Consider the following 14,304-nt stretch of genomic DNA (forward strand, 5'->3'; position numbering starts at 1 on the left):
TATTCAAGAATGTTTTAAAAATTGGCTTTAGTCAGCAAAATTTTCAGTATTTTCACTAAATGCATTTTGGAATCTATTAAAATGCTCTTAAAATATTTTTATTTTTGATGTGATATATTACACTAATGGATTCTCCAGTATTAAGCCAACGTTGTCCTCCTAGAAGAACACCTAGAATTAAGAATTTTCAACAAATGTATTTTGAAGTATTACTAAGCTTTAGTAAATCAAATCCGATCCTCCTAATATATTTTCTTCTCTTACAAGAACTTCACCAAGTAATCTTGGTTAAAGATAAGAACTAAAACAAAAGGGGACTGTGAAGGGGACGTATGCACTTTTCCTCTTCTAGACTTCCTGAAGAGCAAACACAATATATTGTTATTAGGGAAATTTCTGCCAGATTCTAAAAATATCCACTTCATTTTAACATATTGAAGACAGCATTTAATTGAGCACACCGAGTGCCTGAATAGGCAATACAAATTATACTTTTGCTGTAGTTAAACTACAATATCTTAATGTATTTGAATACATTATTTTAATCCAAGCATACTGTATACCATTAATGTTAATGAATTGTATTCTATGCAATATAAAAAAATGGCACCTCATGCATTAGTGTTAACATCTAGAAGCAAAAATAAGTTAGTGCATTATACATACAATATAAACTTTAAATATTTTAATGTTTTTTATTGCAAATAAACATATACTATCTTATTAAAATAAATGAGTCTACTAGAATTCATTCAGATGTATAATTTCCATAAGAAGTATGCTATCTAGAAAGTAGAAAATGCCAGGCCGGGCGCGGTGGCTCACACCTGTAATCCTAGCACTTTGGGAGGCCGAGGCAGGCGAATCACGAGGTCAGGAGATCGAGACCATCCTGGCTAACACGGTGAAACCTCGTCTCTACTAAAAAATACAAAAAATTAGCCAGGCGTAGTGGCGGCTGCCTGTAGTCCCAGCTACTTGGGAGGCTGAGGCAGGAGAATGGCGTGAACCCGGGAGGCGGAGCTTGCAGTGAGCCGAGATCGCGCCACTGCACTCCAGCCTGGGCAACAGAGCGAGACTCCGTCTCAAAAAAAAAAAAAAGAAAAAGAAAGTATAAAATGCCATGAAATAAAATGTTGTAAGAACACATGTAATATATATTTTGCCATTACCAAGTGAACTATGTTAACTTTATTTAAATCTGTAATAAAATTTATAATTTGGCATAAGCACACTTGTTAAAGATAGTATCACAAAGTGCTACTCATCCAAAAATAATTACACGGTTGCAGCTCTTTGCAATTAATTACAAAAGTAATTATATGCAAGGACAGGGTAACATATGCTGTCTGGAAGCAAAGCATTTGGTACTCACAGATACAGATGGGTATGTTTGCAGACCATTGGTTATTCTCTTGACAAACAATGGATTTCTCTCCAATTAATTCAAACCCAAACTGGCATTCAAACCTTAAAACATCACGATTAGAAAATCCATCGCCTTCTCTAATTCCATATAAGGGTGTACCAGGATCACCACAACTTTCTTTCTCAATTTCTGGAAAAATAGAAGATAAAAGTCACCTTCCAAGGGTTGCAGGCATATGATACCCATAATACAAGTTAGGTAAATATATGCTCTTTGTTGTGGAGATATTTCAGAACAAAAAATAAACATATTCTCCAATCTTTTTTTTTTTGCCATTCTTAAAGGCACGACAAAATGATCTTTAGAGAACAATTAGTATATTTCTTTCTTTTTGTAGATGAAGAATCTGAGGTTATCAGAGCTAATGAGGTGCCAGAGGCCACGTACTTAACAGAAAAATTATGATAAGATCTCAGATTTCCTCTCTGTACTACATATATACATAAATGTACACACACGTAGACATAAATGTATATTTCCCTCAAATCCCAAAGACTTTTCTTATTCTTGTCATTTCTACAGGATACGGTAAATCCCTGAATCATGACCAGGACATGAGGGAACATTCTCTGTGTGTATACTCCTGCAGAAATCAATGAATACCTCTCACCTAGGATCTGTTCCTCAATCTGGTACTTGTTGGTTGAATTATTTTCCCAACTAGACCCCCCCCCAAAAAAAAATCTTCTCAAAGGGAGCAATCAGTTTTGAATTCCAAATTACTCAGCTATGTTCCTTAATAAATGTTTCTTGGATGAATGGAAAGAGATTGAAAAAATATTTTAACACCATTAAAACAACCTTTGAGGTGTATCCAAAGAAACTTCAAATATCTGGGATCATCACTGTTTAAATATGAATGTTAGCAGTAAATTATTGTGGTGGTTGATTTGGCTTAAGAGTCACATAAAATCTTAGTAATACAGTTGTCTTCAAACAAACAATAGTAAAAAAAATACAAATTTAAAAAATGTAACTTTAAGATAAAGTTATAGTCTCTCCTGACACTCAAACATCGACACATTCCTAGCTCCTCTGTTATCCACTAGCACCAATTTAATGTGTATCTTTCCAGTTCTTTTTTCAAGATGTATAATTCCACACAGACGTATCTAATATGTAACATTATAGAAACCTAAAAATTATCTTCACAAAAACTATGCAGTATTGTTTTATGTATATCATACCTTAACTTTTATTATACTGTCAATATTATTTTCTTTCTCCTTTTTAACCAAACAATATGTTTTAGAGATACTTTTGAACATCCTTGTATCCTTAGCAGAAATCATATATGCATTTAATGATTTCTTTAAAAAACTGGATTTGATTTTATATTTTCTTAGACTTCTTTATCTATCAGGGACATTGGTCTATAACTTTTCTTCTGCTTTTCGTACCTAGTTTTAATACAAAGGGAAGATGTTAGTAATTTTCCACATTTTACTAGTCTTTAGGTTAATTTGTACAAGAAAAAAATTGGATTCTTGCATGGATGAGTTTGGTAGCCATCTGACTACCATTTTTTTTCTTCTAAGGTTATTTTCCTATTTAAATGTTTTATGTTGTTGTTTGTTTTTTCTTTTGCTTGTTTCTTGGAGAGGGTTTTGGACCAACATTGGCAACTTATAAACATTAGAGAAGTGAAATTTTTCAAGGTTTGCTGATAGTTTAGTTGTAACAGAATTGTGTTACAAGATTTTTTAATATCTTCTTTATAAATATGCCATAATTATTTCTGATTTCTAATGCTATTAGTGTTTACTTTCTGGTTTTCTTTCTTCATATTTACAAAAGGTTGTCAAATTTATTAGGTGGCTTAAAGAACCAGTGTTTGCTGTTGATAATTATTATTTTTTTTTTTTTTGAGACAGAGTCTCTTACTCTGTCACCCAGGCTGAAGTGCAGTGGCGTGATCTTGGCTCATTGTAACCTCTGCCTCCCAGGTTCAAGAGATTCTCCTGCCTCAGCCTCCTGGGTAGCTGGGACTACAGGCGCTCATGCCACCATGCCCAACTGGTTTTTATATTTTTAGTACAGAAGGGGTTTCACCATATTGTCCAGGCTGGTCTCAAACTCCTGACCTCAAGTCATTCGCCCTCCTTGGTCTCCCAAAGTGCTGGAATTACAGGTGTGAGCCACTGCTCCCGGCAAATTCTATTGCTTTTATTTTAATTTAAACATCTTTTTTTTTATATATATTTTTGGATTCCATCTTCAGTTTTCTTTTGGATTATATTGCTGTTCTTTTTTCTGTTTTCCTGAGTCGAAATCTTAGAACCTTTTTTTAGTGTATTTTCAGCCTTTCTTATTTATTAAAAAATAAAACAAATTTAGCTCTAAATTGATATGGAGGGATTTTATTGTTCACTTGTGAAAAGTTTGTAGATTATGTTTTGGTTTACTTTGTAACTCATAAATAATTTCTGAGTGTCTTAAAATTTATGGGTTGGTCTATCATTTTGTTGTTGCTTTCTAATGTTGTTTCTTTAGTATTCAGTATATGTATATCGAGGTCTCGCAGTAGATAAGTAAGTGAAATATATTCAGTTCAATTTGTTATATTAATCAAATTGAAATTATTTATGCCTTCAATGTCTACTGGCTCCAACAACTTCTTGAATAAGCCTGTTAAAGTTCCAAGTGTGCATTTGACAACATTTGTTAATAGTTGAATCAAATTCATTTCACATACTTTAAAGCATCATTCAGTTATTTAATTTATGCAACAAACAGTTGATCATCTTATACACTAATTCCTCTTTATCTGCATTTTGCTTTCTATGGTGTCAGTTACCTGAGATCAACTGTGGTCCAAAAATAAGTAAGTATAGTACAGTAAATTATTTTGAGAGAGACAGCACATTCACATAACTTTTATGACAGTATATTATTATAATTGTTCTATTCTATTTTTAGTTATTGTTATCAATCTCTTTCTGTGTCTAATTTACAAATTAATCTATCTATCTATCTATCTATCTATCATCTATCTATCGAGAGAAAATAACATAGCCTGTATAAAGTTCAGGACTATCTGTGGTTTAAAGCACCCATTGGGGCTACTGAATCATATCCTTATGAACAAGGGGGGACTACTGTATTTACATGTGTCAGATGCTGTTCCAGGTATCTAAGATACACCAATCAATAAACAGACAAGGAGTTCTGCTCCCTGAATGCATGTATTCCATTGGACATTTGCAAACTATAAATAATAAACAAATAATGTCTTATTTTAGAATGTGATATACAGTACAGAAAAAGAAAAGATTAAACAGGAAATAGGTGTGTTAAAGTGCTAGGTGACTGGGGGTGACACTATTGCTAGGTTCACAGTTTATTACTCTTATACCTTCTTCTAAAAATTATTTCTGTTATTGAAAGAACAGGTCCTTCTTCATCGGAAAATGTCTTTATTTTGCCTCACTATTGAATAATAGGGGGTAAGATATAAAATTTTAATTCAAAATTATTTGCCCTCAGCATTTAAAGATGTTTTCCTCTAGTCTTTTATCCATCCACCATTCCTGATAAGAAATATGATACCAAATTGATTTTAATTCTTTCATAATTAATCTGCCCCTTCTCTTCCATTCTTTTAAGAGCTAGGATTCCTTTTCAGACTTGCTATTTTTAAATATACTCATTTTTAAATCTATTTTTTCTACTAGGTGCTCAATAGATTACTTCTGTCAAATACCTTGTAACTTTTTTTTCAGTTCTAGGAAATTGTTACCATTATTTCCTTTAAAATGTTGTTCATTATATGTCCTCATCTTTCTGAAACTTGTTCATATTGAATGTTGAAAATCAGGAATTTAGCTCTCATGTTGCTCAAACTTTCAACTTCTCATTTTTAAAGATTCTCTATTTTGCATTCTAGAAGAATTCAATAATTCCACATGTATATAATACACATACACACACACATTTATATATTTATATATTATAAATTTCAATTTACGAATTCACTGTTTAGTTTTATTTAATTACAAATTACCTTAAATATTGAAAAATTATGTTTTCATTTCCTAAATATTTAATGACTTTCATGATTGTTATTTCTTCTTGCTTCATAGTCTTCTGTTATTTTTTTCATAAATACAACATCCCCCATTAATTTTGTGAAGGTATCTATTCCAATTATTTTAAAATATTTTCTTATTGCTCTTTTAACTCTGTTTCCTTGGATTTAATGAGAAGTGTATTTAGAGAGTAGCAGAGTGAACTTTATTTTACTGCAGCATATTTGAAAATTTATACAGTGAATCATAATGGCTGTTATGCCTATGATGAAAAGGCACAGGAAGAAGTAGTTAGGGGAGAACAAAACTTGTGTTTGGGCAAGAAAAAACAATGATAACAAACATTTATTTATATGTTTATTTACACTTATTTAGCTTAGGAATACCCTACAGCCTCAAAACAATTGTAAACGTTCTCTTTTCATTCTTAGTCATTATTATATTTTTAAATACACTCTCTATTATCTTTGGGTTAGTGTTGAGAGTGAGTGTTAATCTATTTGAAACCATATTTTTTTCTTTGCTCCATTAATACAACATTCTTTAAAATTAAGAATATATTTTAAATTTAATGAAGCTGTAAATACTCTCTAACATAGACCGGAGACAATACACAGGAAGTAAAGTAAACATGCACCTAGTATGTACCATTGCTTTTGGGTTTTTTTCCTATGCAGCAGTGATATGGTTAGGCTTTGTCTCTCCACCCAAATCTCATAAATTGAGATTTGTATAAAGTCTTAATCATCATGCTATTGTGGAGGACTTTTCATTCACTAGTTATTCATTAATAAAACCTTTACTTAGTTTCTAATATTTATAAAAAAATAAAGTAAGGATGGCCAAATAGGAACAGTTCCAGTCTACAGCTCCCAGTGTGAGCAAAGCAGAAGACGGGTGATTTCTGCATTTCCAACTGAGGTACCAGGTTCATCTCACTGGGGCTTGTCAGACAGTGGGTGCAGCCCACCCCACCGAGTGTGAGCTGAAGCAGGGCGAGGCATTGCCTCACCCAGGAAGCACAAGGGATCAGGAATTTTCCTTTCCTAGCCAAGGGAAGCCGTGACAGACAGAACCTGGAAAATTGGGTCACTTCCACCCTAATACTGTGCTTTTCCAATGGTCTTAGCAAACGCTAAGTCTCTCCTGACACTCAAATATCAACACATTCCTAGCTCCTCTGTTATCCACTAGCACCAATTTAATGTGTATCTTTCCAGTTCTTTTTTCAAGATGTATAATTCCACACAGACATATCTAATATGTAACATTATAGAAACCTAAAAATTATCTTCACAAAAACTATGCAGTATTGTTTTACGTATATCATACTTTAACTTTTATTGTACTGTCAATATTATTTTCTTTCTCCTTTTTAACCAAACAATATGTTTTAGAGATACTTTTGAACATCCCTGCAAGGCTGCTTCAACATATGCAGATCAATAAATGCAATCCAGCATATAAACAGAACCAAAGACAAAAATCACATGATTATCTCAATAGATGCAGAAAAGGCCTTTGACAAAATTCAACAACGCTTCATGCTAAAAACTCTCAATAAATTAGGTATTGATGGGACATATCTAAAAATAATAAGAGCTATCTATGAAAAACCCACAGCCAATATCATACTGAATGGGCAAAAACTGGAAGTATTCCCTTTGAAAACTGGCACAAGACAGGGATGCCCTCTCTCATCACTCCTATTCAACATAGTGTTGGAAGTTCTGGCCAGGGCAATCAGGCAGGAGAAGGAAATAAAGGATATTCAATTAGGAAAAGAGGAAGTCAAATTCTCCCTGTTTGCAGATGACATAATTGCATATTTAGAAAACCCCATTGTCTCAGCCCAAAATCTCCTTAAGCTGGTAAGCAATTTCAGCAAAGTCTCAGGATACAAAATCAATGTGCAAAAATCACAAGCATTCTTATACACCAATAACAGACAGAGAGCCAAATCATGAGTGAACTCCCATTCACAATTGCTTCAAACAGAATAAAATACCTAAGAATCCAACTTACAAGGGATGTAAAGGACCTCTTCAAGGAGAACTACAAACCACTGCTCAATGAAATAAAAGAGGACACAAACAAATGGAAGAACATTCCATGCTCATGGATATGAAGAATCAGTATTGTGAAAATGGCTATACTGCCCAAGGTAATTTATAGATTCAATGCCATCCTCCCTCATCAAGCTACCAATGACTTTCTTCACAGAATTTGAAAAAACTACTTTAAAGTTCATATGGAACCAAAAAAGAGCCTGCATTGCCAATACAATCCTAAGCCAAAAGAACAAAGCTGGAGGCATCATGCTACCTGACTTTGAACTATACTACAAGGCTACAGTAACCAAAACAGCATGGTACTGGTACCAAAACAGATATATAGACCAATAGAATAGAACAGAGCCCTCAGAAATAATACCACACATCTACAACCATCTGATCTTTGACAAACCTGAAAATAACAAGAAATGGGGAAAGGATTCCCTATTTAATAAATGGTGCTGGGAAAACTGGCTAGCCATATGTAGAAAGCTGAAGCTGGATCCCCTCCTTACACCTCATACAAAAATTAATTCAAGATGGATTGAAGACTTAAATGTTAGACCTAAAACCGTAAAAACCCTAGAAGAAAACCTAGGCAATACTATTCAGGACATAGGCAAGGGTAAGGACTTCATGACTAAAACACCAAAAGCAATGGCAACAAAAGCCAAAATTGACAAATGGGATCTAATGAAACTAAAGAGCTTCTGCACAGCAAAAGAAACTACCATCAGAGTGAAAAGGCAACCTACAGAATGGGAGAACATTTTTGCAATCTACTCATCTGACAAAGGGCTAATATCCAGAATCTACAAAGAACTCAAACAAATTTACAAGAAAAAAACAACCCCATCACAAAGTGGGCAAAGCATATGAACAGACACTTCTCAAAAGAAGACATTTATGCAGCCAACAAACACATGAAAAAAATGCTCATCATCACTGGCCATCAGAGAAATGCAAATCAAAACCACAACGAGATACCATCCCACACCAGTTAGAATTGGGATCATTAAAAAGTCAGGAAACAACAGGTGCTGGAGAGGATGTGGAGAAATAGGAACACTTTTACACTGTTGATGGGACTGTAAACTAGTTCAACCATTGTGGAAGATAGTGTGGCAATTCCTCACGGATCTAGAACTAGAAATACCATTTGACCCAGCCATCCCATTACTGGGTATATACCCAAAGGATTAAAAATCATGCTGCTATAAAGACACATGCCCACGTATGTTTATTGCAGCACTATTCACAATAGCAAAAACTTGGAATCAACCCAAATGTCCATCAACAATAGACTGGATTAAGAAAATATGGTACATATACACCATGGAATACTATGCAGCCATAAAAAAGGATGAGTTCATGTCCTTTGTAGGGACATGGATCTTTGTAGGGACATGGATGTTTGCATCATTCTCAGCAAAGTATCACAAGGATAAAAAACCAAACACCACATGTTCTCACTCATAGGTGGGAATTGAACAATGAGAACACTTGGACACAGGAAGGGGAACATCACACACCAGGGCCTGTTGTAGGGTGGGGGCAGGGGGGAGGGATAACATTAAGTGATATACCTAATGCAAATGACGAGTTAATGGGTGCAGCACACCAACATGGCACATGTATATATATGTAACAAACGTTGTGCACATGTACCCTAGAACTTAAAGTATAATAAAATAAAATAAGGTACTAAGGATATAAAGACAAATAAAATGTAGTCCTTGTCCTTAACCGAAGGCACAAAGGAGGTATTAGCTAAGTCTCCTTGGAGTTGGAGGTTGGAAAAGAGGTAAAGACTGCACAGAAGAGGTAACCCTAAAGCTATTTTCAGAGTTAACTCACTGAGTAGACTAAGAAAGACAAAAGAAGGAAAAAGTATCCTGAATAGAGAGGGCAGTATCAGAAAAGGTATAAAGCCTTTTTCTTCCCTTTTCTTTCAAAGTGGAATGGGTAGAGTTAGGTGGCAGTGGCAGTGGCACCAGAGGTTGAGAAGATAGTAGGGTCAAGTAGGTGGTATTATGGATGAGGGCCACAGAAGTAGAAGTGAGGCTAAAAAGGCAGCCAGTAAGGTTGGGAGGTCAAGTATATGTGAAGAAGGGTGAGAATCAGAAATATTGAAGATAAGGGCAGACAGACTTCTTACTATCAAAAAGAGCATTTACAAATGTAGAAACAGAAAAGACTACAAAGAACCCTAAGGGGTTAAACTGAAATGTTAAAAAATGGTGTGAACTCAAGTTTAAAATATGAATATAATTAGATACGAATGGGTGTATATACATATATATGTCATGCATACACACATATGTACACATATATGTGCACATATTTTCTAGCTGCATCCACTGAGAGTCCTAAAAGTGATAAAGCTCTATAGAAACAAGTATATTGAGTACCCAGATGTTGGTTTCTACACACCATTCTTCACTAAAGGGAACCAGGGAGGCTGATTTTAGGGGATGGACAAGGAAAAAGTTAAGATGAAGCTGGAATACCTTGTTGTGCCAAAAAAAGTGGGGTGTACTTAAAGAATGATGGTGGGGACATATCAAAAGGACATAGAGGCCAGCTTGAAGAAGCTCCACTGGCTATTCTGGTGCAATTTAACCATCAAACAAAGATAATGGCAGAGTACAACACATTGAATAAAATTTAAATGCATTCATCCATACTGATATAAATAAATAAATGGGACAGAAGGGAAAACATTTTCTCCATAAAGAGGTAAAAGGTGAAGCCGGCTGGGCTTCTGGGTTGGGTGGGGACTTGGAGAACTTTTCTGTCTAGCTAAAGGATTGTAAATGCACCAATCAGTGCTCTGTGTCTAGCTAAAGGTTTGTAAATGCACCAATCAGCACTTTGTAAAACGCACCAATCAGCACTCTGTGTCTAAAGGTTTGTAAATGCACCAATCAGCACTCTGTAAAAACAGACCAATCAGCACTCTGTAAAAACGGACCAATCAGCACTCTATAAAATGGACTGATCAGCACTCAGTAAAATGGACCAATCAGCAGGATGTGGGTGGGGCCAAATAAGGGAATAAATGCTGGCCACCCAAGCCAGCAGCGGCAATGTACTCAGGTCCTCTTCCACGCTGTGGAAGCTTTGTTCTTTCTCCCTTCATAATAAATCTTGCTGCTGCTCACTCTTTGGGTCCACACTACCTTTAAGAGCTATAACTCTCACTGCGAAGGTCTGTGGCTTCACTCCTCAAGTCAGCAAGACCACGAACCCACCGGAAGGAAGAAACTCTGGACACATCTGAACAGCTGAAGGAACAAACTCCAGACACACCATCTTTAAGAACTGTAACATTCACTGCGAGGGTCCGTGGCTTCATTCTTGAAGTCAGCGAGACCAAGAACCCACCGGAAGGAACCAATTCCGGACACAGAGGGACAGTTAATAAATACAGAATAAGTGAGGAAAAAAAGAGAAAACTAACATTTGGCAACCATCACAGTGGTTGTGGACTTTTGGCTGGAAGTTTGATAAAAAATAAGATATTACCTCTCTGTGAAACACATATAAATCACAAAGGTGAAATTGGTGATGTTCTCATGAAAAATCCTGGAAGACATCAATTTTACTAGGTGACTAATGATCACATAGGGCGTATATTCAGATATATTGACGTTGTTTGCCTCCTGGTGTGATGTCCTGAGAGGACATGCATCATTTTTGTGGTACCCCTGTCAAGAATGTGTGGCCTATGCCTGGATATGGGAAAAGATTGTATGGACCCAGATTGAGGGATATATCACAAAATAAAAGGCTTGTACTCTTTAGAGCTATCAAGGTCATGACAGGGAAACACTGAGGAACTCATCCAGATTGAAGAAAATGAAAGAGACATGACAACGATGCAGTGCAGGTTCTTGGGTTGAATCCTGGAGAAGAAACAAAAAGCATACGTGTGTGTGTTTGTGTGTGTGTGCACGCGTGCGTGTGTGTAGTTAGTGAAATTTGGAAGGGGTTTAATTTGTTTGGAAGTGTTTTATTAATGTTGATTTTCTGATTTGTATGGTTGTTTTGTGGTTACATAAAGGAGTTTTTTGTTTTGGTGCAATTCAAACTGAATATTTGGGAATGATGAGCTATTATGTTTGCAACTTGTTCTCAAATCATTCCGTAGTGGTTTTAAAACAAGTCTGCAAATTCTTTGATGCTTCTATCAAAAGGTAGAGTCGGCTGGGCATGGTGGCTCATGGCTGTAATCCCAGCACTTTGGGAGGCCAAGGAAGGTGGATTACCTGAGGTCAGAAGGTTGAGAGCAGCCTGGCCAACATGGAGAAACCCTGTCTTGTCTAAAAATACAAAAATTAGCTTGGCATGGTGGCGGGTGCCTGTAATCCCAGCTACTCAGGCGGCTGAGGCTGGAAAATCGCTTGAACCCAGGAGGCAGAGGTTGTAATGAGCAGAGATCGTGACACTGCACTCCAGCCTGGGCAAAAAGAGCAGAACTCCATCTCAAAAACAAACAAACAAACAAAAGCAAAAAAATAAAAGGTAGAGGCAAATTCCCCCTCTTTTTGATTATTGGCCAGTATTGTTGCCTAGATTTTAATGAAGAGAATATGACAGAAGTGACACTCATGACCACTTCTATTGGCTCCTCTTCTAATGTTACCAGTTGTCTCAGGCTCATGTAGGCTTAAGGAGAGAACAACCATGGTAACAGTTGCCATTTTCTTGTCAATTGCAACATAAACTATTGCAGCTCCAGTACCCAGATTTGACTCCATAGGAACACAGGAATCTTCCCACAGGGACTGGATAGCAGCATCGAATTATGGAGAATTTAAAGCCTGAGAGATGAAATTTTACCATCAAGGAGCAAGAGAAGAGATGGGAAGCAGACCAGTAGATAAATTTCTAACCCTTCCTCTCCTAAAACAGATGGTTCTAAAGCACAACTGGTCCACATGGCTCACATAATCAAACATTCAGCTGTGTTTCTTGTGAGGCTGTGTCCAGCTCAGTAATATACCACCTTATATTTGATTCTTTAATTTCTCTGTTTATATAACTTTTCCCCCTCTTTCTTGCTGTCTTAGAAATACACCTCCCAAGCTCCTCAACAAAGTATTAGTCTATAATCTTTGCTTCAACTATGTTTTCTAGGGAATCAAAGCTAATACAAGCGAGTTACCACTGGCAAACAAATTGGTAGACAAGGTAGGGGATTAGAGTATCTTAAGATTGAAACATGGATGTAATTTCCAGGAAGATAAGAATATTAGCTGACATTACTGATTTTTTTGAAAAGGGAATTGCTGAGTACTATAATCATTTTAACTCATGTAATTTTTATTGCAATGCTATTAGCCAGTCACCATTATTTCCCATTAAAGGATGAAAAAAATGAAGTTCTGAGAAGCTGACCACAGTTATATATGTAGAAATAGCTCAACTGAGATTCTACTCATGCCCACACTCTTTTCTATTGTCCCATGATAATCAAGAGAAAGAATGGAATGAGACACTGTAAGCCAGGTACTGGGAAAAATGAGGGAAAGCAAAGGATACCTTGAGTCCCGTGTTGAAAGGGAAAGGATGGTCATATTAATTTTAAGAAATTTTTTTGTCTCTACTCCTTTGGCCCACCAAAGTTCCACCCTTGCACATTCCGAAGGTAACTTGGGAACTATTTAGATCTCTTCAACTTCCTTACCACAGAGGGCCCTTCATGATCGCAGCCTTTCCGACCTCTCCAGTCCTGTCTCCCATCATTTTCCCATAAGCAACCTAAGTATTAGACACGTTGAAGCACTTGTTGTTCCCTTTCAACCTCTGTGCCCTGAGGCATGACATCTTCTCTGCCTGAAAAGAAGGCATTCTCCGAGTGTGTAAAACATGAAGAAATTGCTATTTATTTCTTAAGGTCAAACTATACATCCTCCATAATGAGTGCCCTGAGCTTGCAAGCACTGTTAATTGCTGTTTTCTCTGGGCTTCTATAGGCCCTGGACATACCTATATTGGTCCAAGTATTTTATTATAATTATTGATTTACTCGTCTGTCTTTTTCCCATGAGTTTATATTTATTTTTATTTATTTTTTACTTTGTATCCCAAGTGTCTAAACACTTACATATAATTTATGTATCACACGGTTCTGAGCTGTTACATTTAATCCTGACACAGCCCTATGAGGACCCCAAAAGTTAAAGGATTTGTCCAAAGACACACAAATTTTAAGTGGCAGAGCTGGCTTTTGAATACAGTCAGTGTGATTCCAGCATATGAGTTCTTAAGCACTATACCCTCTCTCAGAGCCTAATATTCAAGAAACAGTTGTGGAATGTATAAAGAAGGAAGGAAGGCAATCAAGAACATACAAAAGCCTATGGTCCTCTTAATAAACAATATAAGCAATCACAAAATCTCATCGAGAAAATTATAGGGTGATCCATATTTCAGCTACATCTTTTGAATGATTTAAATTGTATAGCTTTCTTGTAATTGAAAGATATGAGTGTTGGATATCTTCTGTTTACCCACTAAAGCCATTCTGCCCCTTCTCTGCTCGCTTTTTGCACTTCTTTCCTACTTTCAGGGTGGGAGGTAAAGGCTGATCCACATGGTCCCATGATAGCCAGGACCCTGTGCGCTCAGGCTTTCTGTGGGTAAGAGAACAGAGAGTTATCAGGCAGCGAACAGCATTTTGGTAGGCGAGTGGGGTGAGGAGGTCAGAAGGAGAGTGAAGTAGGGTATTTCCCTTCAGTTCTTTCTTTGCCTGATCGCTATGTGTTGGCTGTGTCCCGTTAGTGAA

General features: G+C 36.3%; 1 protein-coding gene across 2 annotated transcripts in view; it reads right to left on the reverse strand.

Moving 5' to 3' along the window:
* CSMD3 (CUB and Sushi multiple domains 3) overlaps positions 1-14,304 on the reverse strand; it is a 1,213,340-nt gene that overhangs the window by 469,093 nt on the left and 729,943 nt on the right. For both annotated transcript variants that reach the window (XM_030795533.1, XM_003256134.3), the window contains one exon: positions 1,376-1,558. In XM_030795533.1, coding sequence (XP_030651393.1) covers positions 1,376-1,558 — 183 coding nt within the window. The remainder of the gene's footprint in view (positions 1-1,375; positions 1,559-14,304) is intronic.

The sequence above is a fragment of the Nomascus leucogenys genome, chromosome 16, assembly GCF_006542625.1.
Source record: "Nomascus leucogenys isolate Asia chromosome 16, Asia_NLE_v1, whole genome shotgun sequence".
NCBI lineage: Eukaryota > Metazoa > Chordata > Mammalia > Primates > Hylobatidae > Nomascus > Nomascus leucogenys.